A 17,746-nucleotide genomic window follows, 5' to 3' on the forward strand; every position below is an offset into this window, starting at 1 on the left:
CTTGCTCTATGCCCAAGGGAGACACTATCTTCTAAGGCTATGCAAAATCCTTAAAGAAGATAGCCCAGAACAAAAGACTTTGAGGGCCTCTGCTCATAAGAGATACAGAAACATGAGAGGTCTATAGAAAATTGTCACCCAACACTTTACTAAATGTACTGGTGTGGTTTTCCTTCATTCTTCCTACTTTATTACTGACAAATCTTAGTTGGCTGTCCTGAAGGATTTTAACCAACCAAACCAAAAAAAACCAAACCCAGTGCCATCGAGTTGATTCCAACTCATAGCGACCCTACAGGACAGAGTAGAACTGCCTCATAGTTTCCAAGGAGCGCCTGGCGGATTCAAACTGCCAACCCTTTGTTTAGCAGCCATAGCACTTAACCACTACACCACCAGGGTTTCCGATTTTAACCAAAGATGAGTTCAATTTAAATCTTACCCAGAGACAAATACTTATAAAATGGTTCATACTAAATAATTTCCAAATTTTAAAATACAATCCTGAAATCAAACAAGGATTAACCATCTCAAAAGCAAATCTTTTGTTTTTCATTTTAAGATATTATGATGTCTGATAAAAAAAAAGTCATTAGGGAAATGTAAATTAAAACCACAATGAGATACCACTACACAATCAGCAGAACAGCTTAAACTCAAAAGATTAAAGTGTTGACAAAGATGTGGAGGAACTGGATCACTCATATTTGCTGAAGGAAGTGTAAAACGGTACAAATAACCATCCAGTAGTTTCTATAACTCAAACATACACTTATCCTGTGACCTAACAATTCCACTACCAGCTATGTAGCAAGGAGACATGAATACAATGGCCCACAAAAAGACTTCTACAAGAATGGCTATAACAGCTTCATTCATCAGAGCCAAATCCTAGAAACAGCCCACACGTTCATGATCAGGAAAATGATAAACAAATTGTGATATGTTTTTACAATGGAATATTGCTCAGAAATAAAAAGTAATGATTACTGATATACACATTATGGATAAATCTCAAAATCACTATGCTGAAAGTGGCCAGACACAACAGCGTATCCATTTTTCATTCCTTTTTATTGCCATATAATATTCCATTTTGTTTGTCTATTCATCAGTTGATGGACATTTGGGCAGTGTTTCATGCTGTTGTACATAGGGTTGCTGTGAGTTAAAACTGACTAGACAGCACCTAGCCACAACAGTATATGCGTGAAATAATGCAACTGAATTTATTTTCTTTGTTTTGTAATATGTCAGCCTAAAGACAATTTCTAAAATCTTTTTAAGTAACTTAGGCTAGATTGAGTATGTGGGATGTATTTTGTTAAGGGAAAAAGGGGCAATTTTGTCCTAAAGAAACTGGTAGTTCCAGAATAAGAAAAAGGAAAGCATAGGACAAAATACTGGAAAACTGCTTAGGAGTGGGAAAATGGAAAATAAATGTTGGAAAATATAGAAAAAAAATTCTTTAATTACTGAAGAGTTAACTTTATCTCCGTATAATCTGCCTAGAAGACAAAGGTTCTGTGTCATTATAATGACTTCCTGAGTTCCTGTTAACTGTTCCCACTTTGTAAGGGGAAAAGTGCTAAAAATAACGTTTATTTAATGTGTTATGAGTTGCGTGAAATGTGTTGTCAAATCAGGGAAATTGTGTAATTTTCTTTAGGTTAAAAATTTGCATGAGTGTTAGTGTCTCTTTTATTCCTGGTATTATACAAGAGTATAATATTATCAGTCATAATTTCAGGTATTTTTTAAATTGGTAACTTGGTCACAGCTTTATTTCTTTAATTTGAATCTCACATCATCAAAGCTAATGATTTTAACTGGAGGATTCACATAGTTTACCTATGGAGTTTTATTCAGATGTTTAGAGACTTGATAATCTTGGTATATCCTAACTACATAGTATAATGTCTCAGGAATATTACATGTTGTATCCGAAGTTCTTTGAAAATAGGGTTAATCATTATGTTTAGAGAAGTTTTGTCTAAAATTTGTTTAATTTTTATTTTGCTTGGTATTACTTTTGTAACAAATTCTCAACAACTTTTTTATTAGTAGTAATAAATTAACCATGGCCATTTTTAAACTTTGTCATCTACACATAGTTTTCACTTTGCTGACTCCCTGAAAGTTCATGACCAGAGTATTTCAACAAAATGGATTATATCAGGGATTTATGGGAAGGAATGTGATAAATATTTTGAAGATGGATACTACTAGACTGAATCAAGGTTTCCAGGATTCTGGTGTAGAAGCTGATGGATTTTCACAGACTGCCCTTCAGAATCTGATGGAACAAAAATTAATTACATAGGACTGAGTGGATGAGAAGATTATTATGGATGGGTTTCATGTGAGGAATATTGTTGATGTTTTGATATTCTATTTTCTGGATATAAGAAACCACTTTCTCCTAAACTATGTAACTAATGGTTTGTCTGCTACCTGCAGACTGGAATGGTTCTTGTTATGCTATTCCTATGTGTCTATACATTATCAGTTAACCAAAGGGAAAAATAAGAAATATGAGAGCAACATAAAAATTAAGAGTAGAAAAGAAACTTGAAAAGGATTAAAAGAAGAAAGCAGATGACAAAAACTCTTACCACAGGATACTTTATAGTCAGTATACTACTATTAGTTACTGCAATAGCTGATTCCTGCATTAAAAGGAAAAAATTAGATTTCTACTTGTTTTAAGATATTATAACCCTCAAGTTAGAAGCTTCCATTGATAAATTTAGAAAAGCTGTGAAGACCATAACTAAAGTATCTGAAGTTCGAACTACGACTTTACAAAATAGATTAGCATTAGATTTCCTCTTAGTCTCCCAAGGAGGAGTCTGTGCCTTAATAAGTGTTGCTGTGTCTATACTGATAAAATGCAATCTGAGGTTTCCCAGAAGGTAGCTGCTACTGAGGCACATGAAAAACATTTACTGATGCTGCTCGTGTATAACCAAACACCTCACGGGATTTGTTTTCTTGGCTCAGAGATTCAGGGTCAAGATTTCACTGGTTATTAGCCTAGTCAATTAGCATAATATTGTTCTTAGTGTTTCTGTTCTACCTCCTAGCTCACTGTATAGTATTTGGGTCTTAAAAGCTTGGGAGCTGCCATCCAAGGTACACCAACTGGTCTCTATTCATCTGGAGCAGCAGAGAAAAAGGGAAGTCAGGTGGAAGAGGAACGAAACTCCATGTCTGATTTCCTCCATTAACAACTGTCTCCTTTGCCACAAGACCAGAAGAAAATTGAATGGTGCTCAGCTACCATTTGTTAAAACAAAAATCACATTAATCCAATAATAAAAATTGATCTAAGTTTGTTGAATATATGATTTGCAAATTGGGGTAACATTTCCACTAAGGAGTCAAAAATGTTCTGAAAAGAACTTCCAAAGTTCTTATACTGCATCTTATCAGCACTGTTACGGAAACAGGCCAGGACAGTGTTTATATGTTACTAGTTCACTCTAAAACAAAACTTCTATTCTGACCTTGGAGTTTCTGTTCCTTCAAACTACTGCACATAGATGATTCTTCAAAACGGCCCAATACCTAAAGCAAAACGTCTCCACTGGTATATCTAGACCATTGTTTGATTCAAAGGTGGCTTTTAGAAACCAGTTTCTTCAAGGTTCAAGGTTCAAAAGGACTTCTAATGGGCAATGGCCTTGGCAAGTTTCCCTAACTCCATGGACCCCAGAAATCTGGATTCCAGGAGAGTTAAAACTGTTTCTCAGATTAATGAATGCTTTTGATCAAAGATTCTATAGCCGAATTCTAACCAAAAGAGTAAACTTATATATGGGGAAAATTAGTATGTAAACTAAAAACAGAGTTTAAGAGTTTAAGAGTTGATACTGATTCCTCTGGAGAGCAGAATGAGAGTGGGAAAGGAGCAAGAGTAAAAAGGGGATTGCTGCTTTTCACTTTGTTTCTGTTTTTGAGTCTTTGTTTTCATTGAGTCTTTTTATACTATGTAATTTTGCAATTATGTTTGTGTTACTTTAAAAAATGCTTTTTAAATGTTCTAAAAAGCCTTTAAAGTAATAAAAAAAAATTTGTTAATCATTTAGCATAGTGCCTGGCATTCATCAAGAAACTTGCAGCCATGGCAAAGATTCTTGGATTTATATATGACACAAAAGCTTCAAAGCCCACCCATTTTCAGGTTTGGACAAGAGAATATACTATGTTAACCAAGAAGTCCCTGGGTGATGCAAAAGGTTAACGTGTTCAGCTACTAACTAAAAGGTTTGAACTTCAAGTCTGCCCAGAGACATCTCAGAAGAAAGGCCTGGTCATCTACTTCCAAAAAATCAACCATTAAACACATTAAACACAGTTCTACCCTATATACGTGGCATCTCCATGAGTTGGAATCAACTCAATGGCAGCTGATGTTTTTGTTTATTTTTTATGTTAACCAGAAAACAGAGAGGGCTATCCAGATATTTTGGACCTCTCAGGACCTCTGCATGATCCTGGTAGCTGGAAGGGGAGAGTTTCCAGCAATGACTGAGATTTAATTTGTCACAACCCTGGACTACAGCATAAACTACATAATTTGCGGGGTTGAGTTTGAGGAATGGGAGTTTCTTCCCAGGCCAGGAGAATGGGAGTTTAAAGTCAAATTAAAGATGAAAAAAATGTGTGCACGAATGGAAAACTATGCATTGTCTAAAGAACAACTGTGGTGAAATGAGATCCTTTATGTGGCCTTTTGCCTTGGTTCTTTGGAAAAACAGCTTGAGAGCTTTTTCCCCTAAGCCCTGCGAAGTTATCTTTTCCCTAGTTTTCCACCCCAGAGGGTTTGTTACTTTTGTTCGGGTTGACTGACATTTCCTGAGCAAGCTCTAAACAACTTGACTTTGTCTGGCCCTGTGCTGCAGGCTACCCTGTGATTGGTATGCATCTTGCAAGGATTAGTCAATAAATTATGCAAATAAAGTGGCTATGAATCATGCAAATAAAGTGTCTGTGGCCCACCAGTTGGACTGGTCAGTTCATGACCCTGGTGGGAGGTCCACGCCTTGAAATCAGAGGAGTTTGCAGATACAAGTAGGCAACACTACAGAGATTTTTAGAGACAGAAAGAAGTCAGAAGAGCAGAAGGAAAAAATAAGAAACAGAGGAGGCAAGGAACCTCCTAAAAGAACGGTAACATGGGTCAAGGGCTGTGACACTGAAGACAGCGACAGGCCGAGAAGGGGCCCTGCAGCAGTCATTGGTGACAGTATACAGGACCAAGAGGAGCCTGTCCTGAGTGAGCTAAGAGGCACCCGTCCTGAGGGGACCAAGAAGAGGCCTGCATGGCCAAGGGGAGCTGAGAGAGCTGTCCTGCACTGAAGAAGGGACACTTTGCCTACATGCTTCCTGATCTAGACCCTGACTTGTAGCCTGCTGACCCTGATCCCAAGTTGTACCCTGTTCCTTAATAAGCCACTTAACTGTAAGTATAGTCCATGTCACAACTCCATAAACTGTAGATAACTGATTGCAATGCAAAACGATCCTTTTCTATAAACCTGCTGCCATTTAATCGATTCCGACTCATAGAGACCCTATAAGACAGAGTAGAAACTGCCTCATAGTTTCCAAGGAGCACCTGGTGAATTTGAACTGCTGACCTTTTGGTTAGCAGCCGTAGCTCTTAACCACTACGCCACCAGGCTTTCCATCCTTGTCTACAGACATGCAAATTCTGCCCTGCCAGATACAGGTTGACTGCCTTTTCCCACTGTGGAAAAATGAATTTTGCCTCCATTTTATTATTTTATTAATGCCTCCATTTCACTAATTTCAACATTCTTTTATTCCATATAAAATTTGTGTTTTGGCTTCCCCTTTGAATCACTTCTAACATCTGCCTGGTTTACTCACTGATTGAGTTTGTCAAAGAATAAAATCCCTTACTCCGTTAGAAGTTAAAAAAAAAAAGTTTTACTGTGGAATAACACAGCTCGAGCTAAGCAACACTAAGTAAAAATACAAAGAACTTGACTATTCATGTGCAGTTGGGGGGCTTACATATAGAAAACAAAGGAAAGGTGGGGGTTAATGATTTATTATAGATAAAATCAGCTTCAGCTTTGAAGTTCTTTGATAGTAAAAGGTCAGCCATTTGGCTAGGAGGGAGTGACAATACTCCCCAGGTGAATGGTGCCAGCAGTTTGGTTATACATGATTAGAGTCATAAACACATTGCTCCCAGGAATAAACTGTTTACATCCGGACCTTTTGCTCCCTGGGAATGCATGTTGGCCATGCCATTTTGAGATCTTGACATGACTGCCTCCATTTTGAAACTTTCCATCCACATTTTCCCCTTTTGATCAAGCCTTTGCTCAGGGGCGCTGATCACTCACAATACAGTAGACTTTCTTCTGCAAGGACTTTGTTTTCCTGAGGATCTTTGGCTAATAAAGTTATTTTTCTTCACCTTGCTGAGCTAATAAGCCTTGTCTTCAGGATGAGTAGGTTTTATGGCAATCATCTTAAAGGACAAGGCCATGTTGGAGGAATATTTCTCCGTCAAGACAGAACAATCGAGGTCAAGATGAAACATGCCCAAAGAGACAAAAGGGAAATGATTACACAACATGATCACTGGTGAAAGCCTGTGAAACTAGCATGATTTTATGTGAAGGGTCAAATGGTTTTGAAGTATAGCATGTCAGGAATAAAATGTGTTAAACTAAAATAAAACAGCATTTTATAATTACAATAGTAGAAACCCACTAACCCACTGCCTTCGAGTCGATTCCGACTCATAGTGACCCTATAGGACAGAGTAGAACTGCCCCATAGAGTTCCCAAGGAGCACCTGGCGGATTTGAACTGCCAATCTCTTGGTTAACAGCTGTAGCACTTAACCACTACGTCACCAGGGTTTCCAACAGTAGTAGAGGCAATGAGAAACATAAAGATTCCAAAATAAGTAATAATTTTTTCCACTACCCACCCCATGAAGAAAACCAATTATTTGTAATTTCAGTTATGGAAGAAACAAGATTGTTGAAGCAAGATACTACACACTGCATATGATCAACAGTGAGTGTAATATTATTACTATTGTCGGGAATAACAACACAGAAATCAGATTTTATTATGGCACAGTTGCCTTCTTGGGCTGCAGTGAGAATGTCAAGGGCAATTCTATTTTGGAATACTACTTTTCTCATCACTGTCATTTTGGTATCTCTTGAAGCCCATGAACACTATCATTTAGGACAGTTTGTATATATTTGGTTAATATTTCTACATGTGCCATAACATCTTCAAGTCCTGCCTAAGGTAAGAATACTGCCACTGTATTATCAATCCACTGAAGCACCATTTGAGACCATTGAGCTCTTAATATGGGTACACTAGCTGGTAAAGAGAGATTAGTTAAAATACATGCTTGAGTCCAGCTCAGGCTCAGAGAACATCTTCTAATCCAGCCTGGTGGAAGTCAGGGCTAAAGGTTGGATCCACATAGCTGAAAAGTGCCATTAGAGGCTACCCAGTAGGTACCTGAGCATCATAGCCAGTCAGTGGAGAACCAATCAGTAGCTTGTAGTGTTATAACTGATGCACGTTCAGACACTGGAAGATATCCCATAGATCTGGTGATAGCAGGGTTATTCATATGGGTGTGGTTAGATTGTTCCCAGCAAAGGGAAGCAACCTGACGTAGCCTCCCCACTTGGGAAGTTAACCAGATGAACCAGTCCCACAGTTGTTGATATGGGCCTACAATACAAACAGTACTGTTGGTGGGTTTGGAGGATTTTCAGCTAGTCCTTCTTGGGCAATTTTACCTAGTAATGTACGGGTTGTGTAAGACTAAAGGTTACGGCCTGGGTCTTGTTCAGATCCGGAGAGGCCAGTTATCAATGGAAAATCTAGCAATAGTGATTTCCTGTGTAATGAACTATTTCTTCACTGTTCTTGTATCCATTGATCAAGAGCAAACCAACCAGATCCCTGTAATGGAGAGCTCCACTAGGCAAGGCCAGACTGACTTGATGTTAGGACACCACATATACTACAATCAAACCTTTTAATATAGCGAAGAAAGATGCTCAACATGATTAGTTAAAACCCACTGCCATCGAGTCAATTCCGACTCATAGCGACCCTATATGATTATTAAAAAAAAACAAACCCATTGCCATTTTAATAACTAATTATGTTGAGTATCTTTTCATGTGTTTATTGGCCATTTGTATATCTTCTTTGAAGAAAACCCGTTAACCCATTGCCATGGAGTTGATTCCAACTCCTAGCAACCCTATAGGATGTAGTAGAACTGGCCCATAGGGTTTCCAAGGAGCGGCTGGTGGGTTCCAACTGCTGACCTTTTGGTTAGCAGCCGAGCTCTTAACCACTGCGCCACCAGGGACATCTATTCAAATATTTAGCCCATTTTCTAACTGGGTTGTCTTTATTATTGAGTTGTAAGAGTTCTTTATATATTCTGGACACTAGACCCTTATCAGATACGATTTGTAAATATTTTCTACTTCTAAACTTATGAATTGTATCCCCCAAAAATGTGTGTCAACTTGGCTAGGCCATGATTCCTAGTATTATGTGGTTGCCCACCATTTTGTGATGTGATTATCCTATGTGTTGTAAATCCTAACCTCTATGATGTTGAGGCACGATTAGAAGCAGTTATCTTAATGAGGCAGAACTCAATCTACAGAATTAGGTTGTATCTTAAGACAATCTATTTTGAGACATAAGAGAGAATCAAGCAGAGAGAGAGGGACCTCATATTACCAAGAAAGAAGTGCCAGGAGCAGAGCACAGCCTTTGGGCCCAGGGTCCCTGTACTGAGAAGATCCTAGGCCAGGCAAAGATTGATGACAACCACCTGTCCCCAGAGCCAACAGAGAGATAAAGCCTCCCCCTGGAGCTGATACCTTGAATTTGGACTTCTAGACTCCCAGACTGTGAGAGATAAATTTGTGTTTGTTAAAGCCACCTATTTGTGGTACTTCATTACAGCAGCACTAGATAACTAAGGCTTAAGTGTTGCCATTTCATTTTCTTAAGTGTTGCCGTTTCATTTTCTTGATAGTGTCCTTCAAAGCTCAAATTTTAAGTTTTTGATGAAATCCAACCATTTTTTCTTGTGTCACTTGTGTTTTAGAGGTCATATCTAAACTTACACCTATGTTTTCTTCTAAAAGTTTTAGTTATAGCTCTTACATATTAATTTTTGTTTATGCTGTGAAGCATGGATTCAACTTCATTCTTTTGCATGTGGATACCCAGTTGTCCCAGTACCATTTCTTGAAAAGACTATTATTTCCCCCCATTGCATTGTTTTAGTATCCTTGTTGAACATAGATTACACATCACTTTAACAAATGAGTTATTCATCTTTTATTATTCATCTTTCCTTTCTTCTGATATCTGTTGTATTTTTTTAGGTATTTGACTATTTCACTTTTTTAGTTTGTCAGCACAAAGCTAATTATAATATCCTTTTGAAAGATTTCACATGTATGTAGCAACAGTGGGCGTTATCCCCATTTCATTCCAATACTTACTTATGCTTTCACACTTTTTTCATAGTCTTTCCAGGGGTTTTAATCTTCTCAAAGTAGCAACACTTAGTTTTGTTCATCCCTTCTATTCCAATAAATTTGGCTCTTTTATTGTTTCCTGCCTTCTTTGTGCTTCATTTCCAGATTTTACAACTTATTGGGATAAATGCTCAGCTCACTTGATTTTCAGCCTTTGTTCTTTTCTAACAAATGAATCTGATTATAAATTTCCCTCTAAGCATGGCTTTAGCTATATTCCAAGAATTCTGATGTTTTATTTGTATAATTTAATTAAAATGTTGTCCAATTTCCCTTGTGATTTTTTTCCTTAACCTAAGGTTACTTTGCTGTATGTTTCATAGTTTCAAACATGGGATTTTCTAGTTGTTTTTTTTTCCCCAAGTTTAATTATGGTCAGAGAATAATACTGTGTGATTTCAATTCTCTGAATCTTGTTTATACTTTATGGTACACCATATAGTCAATTTGTGTAAATGTCCCATATGTACATAAAAAATATGTACTATATATTTGCTAAGTACAGTAGTCTATACACATTAGTTAAGTCATTTGTTAATTCTATGTATTTTCTATGTCTACCACCTTTAAAAATTTTTAATTAAGAGTGTGTTAGAATATTCCTCTATGATTGTGGATTTACCTATTTTTCCTTGTAGTTCTTTGTTTTATAAATCTGGAAGCCAAATATCAAATTCTATGTATTTAAAACTGCTAAAACCTTTCTGGTAACCCTGGTGGCATACTAGTTAACAGCTATGGCTGCTAACCAAAAGGTCAGCAGCTCAAATCCACCAGGTGCTCCTTGGAAACCCTATGGGTCAGTTCTACTCTGTCCTACAGGGTCACTGTGAGTTGGAATCAGCTCAGCGACAATGGGTTTGGTTTTTTGCTTTTAAACCTTTCTAGTGAATTAGTCCTTTTACCATTACAGATTGACTCTCTTTACTACTAGTAAGTCCTTGGCCTGAAATTCTACTGCTTGGATATTAATATAGCCACCACAGCTTTCTTTTGATTAATGTTTATATAACTTTTTATACCCTTTCACTTTTTTGTGTCCCTATATTTTTGTCTCTTGAATATAATTGGGTTTTGTTTTTGCTTTTCCTATATACCACATTTTATTTGTTCTTTTCTCTTTGTTTTCTTTTGTGTACATTTATTCTTCTGTCATTCCATTTTTACCCTATTAGCTTGGTAGTAATATACCCTTTAATGAATTTTTTAGTGAGGTTGCCCTAAATATTACATGAAACTTTGAATATTCAAGTCTAATATAAAACTACAGTTTAACCTTTCCTTAGACAATACAAGAACCTGAAAACACTTTTTAACTCCATTTAGCCCTCTCCCAATTATACAGTTCTCAGGAACTTTGTTTTTTAAAACCCTCAAGACATTATTTTCAATTTAAAATCACTCTTTAACCCACATATTTACCTTGTTGATCATCATTCCTTCTTGTACCTCCAAGCTCCCATCTGGTATCATGTGGTTTGAAGATAACACTTTTGTGATTTCTTTTAGGTAGGTTCAATTAGGGAAAATTTCTCATTTTTTGTGTGTGAAATGTCTTAATTTTACCTATTTCACCCCGACTTTTGAAGGACACTTTTGCTTGGTATATAACTTTCGGTTGGTAGTGATTTTCTTTCAAAACTCAAGGATATCATTCCATTATCTTCTGAATTTCATTGTCTCTGTTGGAAAGTCAGTTCTCACATTTCTGGTCCTTTGAAGATAATATGCCGTATTTCTTTCACTGCTCTTCAGATTTTTTTTGCTTTTCAATAGTATTAGTAATATTTGCACAGGTATGATTTTCTTTGAATATACAATTAGTCTGTAGCTTGATGGATTATCATTTCATAAATTTTTCATAAATCTCAAGCATTAATATATTCTCTATTTCTTCTCTTTATGGGACTCCAGGTGCATGTTGTTAGACCTTATCTCTGATTTCCCTACATCCGTTTCATTATTTTCTTGTTATTTTCCATTCTTTTGTCTCTGCATGCATCATTCTGAATATTTTCTTCTGGATAAATTTAGTTCACTATTTTGTTTCATCCAATGTTAAACTCATCCACTGAATTCTTAATTTTAGCTATTATATTCTTTATCCTTACAATTCCCATTCAGTCTTTTAAATTCCTAGATGCCTGCTGAAAATTTCTATCTTGTCTTTTCACTTTTCCTCTTGAGCATATTATATAGTCATTTTTAGGTACATGCATGACTAAGAGCTTTGTGTGGGTACCTGCTAACTCCATAATTGGGTAATTTACCCACCCAGCCACAAGCAGTGCTGGACAAGGGCAGAAGCCAACTCAGCAGAGGGGCCAATCCAGGTTAAGACTAACAGAGTAGTGAACATATTATCTCTGTAAGATCCACTCCCAAAAGGAAGAGAAAGCATATCTGATAACACCTATTTTTCTCTTCCCCAAATTATCAACTACATAAGTCATTCCTCTTCAGAGATAGGTTGAAGTAAAGGGGCAAAGAAAGTCTAGGAGTGTAAATGATAGCAAGGCTCCATCCCCCCTCCCTCCCTCCCGGAAAGAAACATTTGGAGTGGGAAAGTTGCATTTACCCTTCATTTTTTAAATTTGGACTGTGAGCTCATCTATAGTTAGGCTGTCTGTAGGAACTGTGTGTGGACTGAGTCAAGAGTACATACCTCTCCTAAGAGAATGTGTATTTCCTTCTGCCAGGTTAGTCAAGTTTTCTTGAGGTTTTTCTTTGTTTTTGGGCAGATTTTTCTAGTGTACTGTTTTCCTGATGAGGGTAGATATTTGAGGGGCTGTGTATGCAGAAGTTTTGGGGCTTTAAGTACCATGCTATGGAACAGATGATGGGAAATCACTAAAGGATATCAAGCAAGGGAATAAAACTAATGATTTGATGACTTATCTGTATTATCAATAAACACTTACTGGAGTTACTAAAGTGAGTAAAACACTCAGCCATGATTTTATGCCCTAGCAGATTGTCATGGATTGAATTGTTTCCCCAAAAAAATACTTGTTAACATAGCAACCCATGCTAATAGGATTAGGGTGGGATGCAACACCCTTATTCAGGTCACAACCCTAATCTGATATAAGGGAATTCTCCTTGAGGTGTGGCCTGCATTGCCTTTCATCTTACAAGAGATTAAAAAAGGAAAGTGAAGCTAGTAAGATGGGGGAAGAGAGATGCCTAACCACATGAAGATCACCCAGCAGCAGAAGCTCAAAAAGACAAGGAACTTCCTCTGAGCTGACAGACAAAGCCTTTCCCTAGAGCTGGCACCCTGAATTCAGACTTCTAGCCTCCTAAACTGTTGAGAATTTTGTTTGTTAAAGCCATCAACCTGTGGTATTTCTGTTATAGCAGCACTCTATAACTAAGACAGGAATATCTGGCAATACCTGGAGAGGTTTTTTTTTGGTGTCACATCTGGGAGGATGCTACTGGCATCTAATAGTAGGGGCCAGGGATGCTGATAAACACTCTATAACGCATAGGATGGCCTCCTACAACAAGCATCCTGCCAAAATGTGATGGTGTCAAAGTTGAAGCAAATCAGTAAGTACAATAAAATCACATGATGTTAGTCTACAGAATGTACAGGAGGGCATGGAAGCAGGCAGGGGAATTCACAAAACATTTCAATGGGCACCTAAAGCTTAAACTGAGTTTGGAAATGTGAGTGAATTTGGGTGGTGCAGGAGTCAGGGAGTATGGGCACTATGAGCATGGGTCTGAAAGCATGAGGTGTATTTTCCGATAGGTTTGGGAAACCACAAATACTTTGGTCTGACTAAAACTTAGGGCCAGTCTAGGTAGGAAGAAGAGTAACAGGGGTAAGATGAGGTCAGGAAAAAAAGGCAGTGACCAGATTACAAAAGGGCTTACCTACTAGATGAGGAGTTTTGGACTTCACTGTGTAAGTAAGGGAGGCAGGGAGCAGTTGATAACGAAGATTTCGAAGAGAAAACAAGAAAATATGTATTTCAGAAAAATCATTCTGCCAGCATTATGGAGAATGGTTTGAAGGCAAAATAAGGCAAAGACTAATTAAGGAAAACACTGAATAATCCAGGCCAGAGATGAACACAGAATCAAAGCACTGAGAACCAATATAGAAGGGTAGATTGAGATGGTAAAGTATGATACCCAGCCTTTAGTAACTAAATATGAAGAGAGAAAATAAGGTCTAATCTCAGCTTTCAAGCACCACTCACAGAGTACAGGAGGGGAACATTTAGGAGAAAGATAATTAAAGATAATCTCATCCCATTAGATCTTTTGTAGTAGTAGAGATTACTATTAGAGAATATAGCAGCAATCATCTGTCTTGTGCTTTCAACTGATTATCATCCTTCAAACAGTAACAGCAAAAAACTAGAAAAAAAATTTTCTACTACTTCTATATCATATTTTTATATACATACTTCTTACTTCCAGATTTTTTCAATTATTTTCATTAAAATAAAATGCAAATAATGCTTTCATTTAATTATTAAGCATTTTTTAAAATTCAAGGCACTTGAATTTAAAAATTTTAGAAATAGTAATAAAAATAACTTTGCCTTTCAAATGTAACTTTTTAACAGCAAAATGGAAAAGATGGTAAACAGCCTCCCTTTAAAAAATCAGCACTGCCAATAAAACTAAAGAAATGCTTACACGTAGAGCTAATTCAGAAATGGAATACCACCCAAAAAACATGGATAAAGGTCTTAATGCGATAAATAAAATCGTTACTGGATCTTAATAACTAAGTTTTCAACATGCCATTTAAGATAAACTATCCTTGAAAATGATTTTTTAATCATTCAATAAAACTTCTGAAATAGTATCTAGTTAACATTAAGATTCACCTTAAATATACCACGCAAATATTTATAATCAACAAAATAACCAGTAAACCAATTTGCATCCGGAAGTCCAACATTCAGATACACTGGATTCAATTTTTTTCTAAGAATAACAATATAAATAAATCTTTTTGGGTACTCAATTTATTAGAATTAAAACTTTTTTTTTTTATGTGTAATTACAGGTAGTCCCCGACTTACGAGAGGGTTCCGTTCTACGGACTTCGCCATCAGTCAGTTCTCACTTAAGTTGAATACCTCTTTTTTTAATTTAGTTTTCATTATTATTGCCTTCTATTATCACTATCTTTATAAATTCAGCCTTTGTCTTTGGGGATTGGAAACATTACATATAAACATCTATGAGTGAACATCTGAGAGTAACATCAGCAAATTACATGCTGCAACATTGTATGTAGTACAAAAGAAATAGCAGTCCCAAGTGTGGCTCATCATAACTCGAATACATCCTACATCATGGACCACCTGTATTAACTTTCAACAGTATGACTCATCACTGAATACCACAGTAATACTTTGGTAATCATCTTATGTGAAGGAACAAATGGAAAGCAAACTCCTCAACAATAAATTCTTTCAACTAAGGTCCTATAAAACAAATTTTATTTAAAAAACTTATACATGCAACAAGCATGATTAAACATTTTAAAATTAAACTGAAATAAATTATGAAACTATTCTTTTTTACAAATTTTCAAAAATACATAAAGAAAATTGTAATTCAAATATACCCTTGTTACTTTGTTTTCTAATACTATTTTAGTAAATTATTTATTCAACCGCTTCTTTAGATTCTCAAGGTGTTCCATATTAACATCTTCCAATGACAGTATTATTGCTTTAGACGAGGAGGGATTAAACGAAATAGTCATCAAACAGCACAAATCTATTAGATCTCTTTGACATCGCTGCAAACCTTCTAGAAACTTCTGGTATTGACAAGGATTCTTTTTTAACTGTTTCATTTCTGGTACTGAAAATCCTATCAGACTAGTAAGTATTTCATTGGCAAAGTTTACATCTAGATACGCAGTGCCATCAGAAATCTTTGCAGTTATATTCCAAATGCCACCAGAGCTTGAGAGATTTCCAGTTAAGGTCACAATAAATGCTTTGACTTTAACTACTGTAACTTCCTTTGGTTTGCTGGCCATTAAAACAGACAAATAGGTAAAAGGTGGAGAATACAAATCCATGGTGACAGAATGATTACTGTTATTCTCTGATGATTTTAAAGACCAAGTCTGTAAATGGTGATCATTTTCATTAGACATTTGTAAATTCCTTTCTGGTACATGACTGACCAGCTCTCTACTTAATATTTCATTATTAGAGGACTGTCTATCTGAACTGCTGATGGCTTGTTTTACTTTATTATCTGTCTTTGAGTTCTTATCTTTATTTGTAAAATCATTGGGTGGGGGCACATTATGACCAACTGAAAAAACACTGCTATTTTGTTCTCTAGCAGATGGACTACCGAAAGATCTGTCTTCATTAGTTATTTGTTCAGATACTTTTTTTTCATCCCAGTTGTTGTTTCCATTTTTACAAATCAAAGAAGAATTATTCAGAGTATTAGATTTATGTGAAATTCTCTCTATAGTTTTATCTGTGTTCCTGTTCAACGTCGATGGCTGCAGTTCTTTAGTCTCCAATTGTTCTTTCTGGACAGTTTCTTCTAAAAGTAAGACCTCCTCCAGTGAAAAGTCATCTAATTCTCCATCAGTGAAATGCACAGGTTGATTTGGTGGTTCCTCCTTTGGTCTTGGAGAAATAACATAACCTGGTTCAAAACTTGACTGTCTTGTGGTTTTAGTACTTGAAGAACTACCTGTGCTGAGATATCCTCTTTCTAAGGTGTCATTATTTGCTGCAAGTTCATCATTTTCATCAAGACTTGCCAAGAGTTCTTCATCAGAAGGTCCTAATGCAGGATCTAGAATATCTGTATTTCTGGGAAGGCTTTGGTTGGAATTACTTGGAATGACAGAGACTAAAGGATCAGATTCCCCAATTAATCCTGCAAGTACTTTTTCTTGGGCATATTCTTCTAAAAGAGCATCTACTTCACCTCCCAACACCTTTACATTTTCTGGCTTCAATAAGAGAACACCAAGTCGGAAAGAAATGTTTCCATAAATCAAAATTTTTGTGCCTGGAGGAAGACCACTATGAAGAGCTGGAATAGACTGATATTCCATTCCCTGCATTTGTATGATCCCATCAGTTATCTGTAGCATCAACATTCGTGAAGGCTTTGCTTCCCAAGGTTTCTGGGGTACTTGTGTTTCAGCTGTAACGAGATCATTTGTTGTATTCTTTCCTCTCAACTTTTGTATCTGGGAATATGCAGGCTGACTTACATCAACCAATGAATTAATCTGCACAGCATAAAATCCATTCAGTTCTCCTTTTGGAACTTCCAAAACGCCGTCAGGTAGAAGAGGATGCTCCAAATCTCTCAAATCAGTTAGGAGCCACTGCTCAAATACTTGTTTATTAATTTGTGCCTGACTCAATTTAACATTATTATTTTCTTCTTGGATCCAATTAATACAAGCTTCCAGCCACATAAGAGGTACTTTAACATGCCACGTAGCAGAAAGCCAGGTTTCGACTCTCAATGCAATACTAGTTACACTCATTTCTTTTCAGTGAAAGAAATATTATGTATCAATTATCTAAAAGAAAAAACATAAATTGTGATAAATCAGTATATTTAGATATAGTTTCTATAATGCACCAACAGGCATAACCATATCCTTTAGATTCTTCTCCCTTCAGCATCTTAAAATTCTTTGACTTTCTCTATGACCAATTCAAATGCCACAAGTAATCAGATGGCATAATGAGAAAAGTAAAAGGTTTTGAGACAGATCTATCTAGGTGTGAAAACTGGCTCCGCCAAATTACAAGCTAAGTGACCTAATATAAATTTCTTCATTCCTCTAACCCAGCTTTCTCATCTATAAAATACCAATACTACCATCTATCTGACAGGGTTGTTATAAAGATTACAGAAATAATATTTGTAAAGCATAATGTCAAACCTATGGAAGACACTCAGTAAACAGTAGTTACTATTATACAAATATAACAATCACATTCTAATTACTTAAAATTTAATTAAGATGCAATGCCCATTAAGGTTCATTTCACTTCTGTAAGTCAGACTCTTAAAACTTACACCACGTGTTTGCCATTTAGCACTTAAGTATGTGGTCTAAGGATAAAATTATAACTAATGTAACTGTAGACTTCGAGCTGATATAA

The 17,746-nt window shown here is 36.3% G+C and overlaps 1 protein-coding gene across 1 annotated transcript in view; it reads right to left on the bottom strand.

Annotated features, from left to right (window-relative positions):
* The window catches only part of RMI1 (RecQ mediated genome instability 1), a 47,168-nt gene that overhangs the window by 14,526 nt on the left and 14,896 nt on the right, over nucleotides 1–17,746 (bottom strand). The window contains exon 4 of the mRNA XM_003407780.4: nucleotides 1–17,154. This exon is cut by the window's left edge and continues 14,526 nt beyond it. Coding sequence (XP_003407828.3) covers nucleotides 15,238–17,118 — 1,881 coding nt within the window. The 5' untranslated portion in view covers nucleotides 17,119–17,154 and the 3' untranslated portion in view covers nucleotides 1–15,237. The remainder of the gene's footprint in view (nucleotides 17,155–17,746) is intronic.

The sequence above is a fragment of the Loxodonta africana genome, chromosome 9, assembly GCF_030014295.1.
Source record: "Loxodonta africana isolate mLoxAfr1 chromosome 9, mLoxAfr1.hap2, whole genome shotgun sequence".
Taxonomy (NCBI): domain Eukaryota; kingdom Metazoa; phylum Chordata; class Mammalia; order Proboscidea; family Elephantidae; genus Loxodonta; species Loxodonta africana.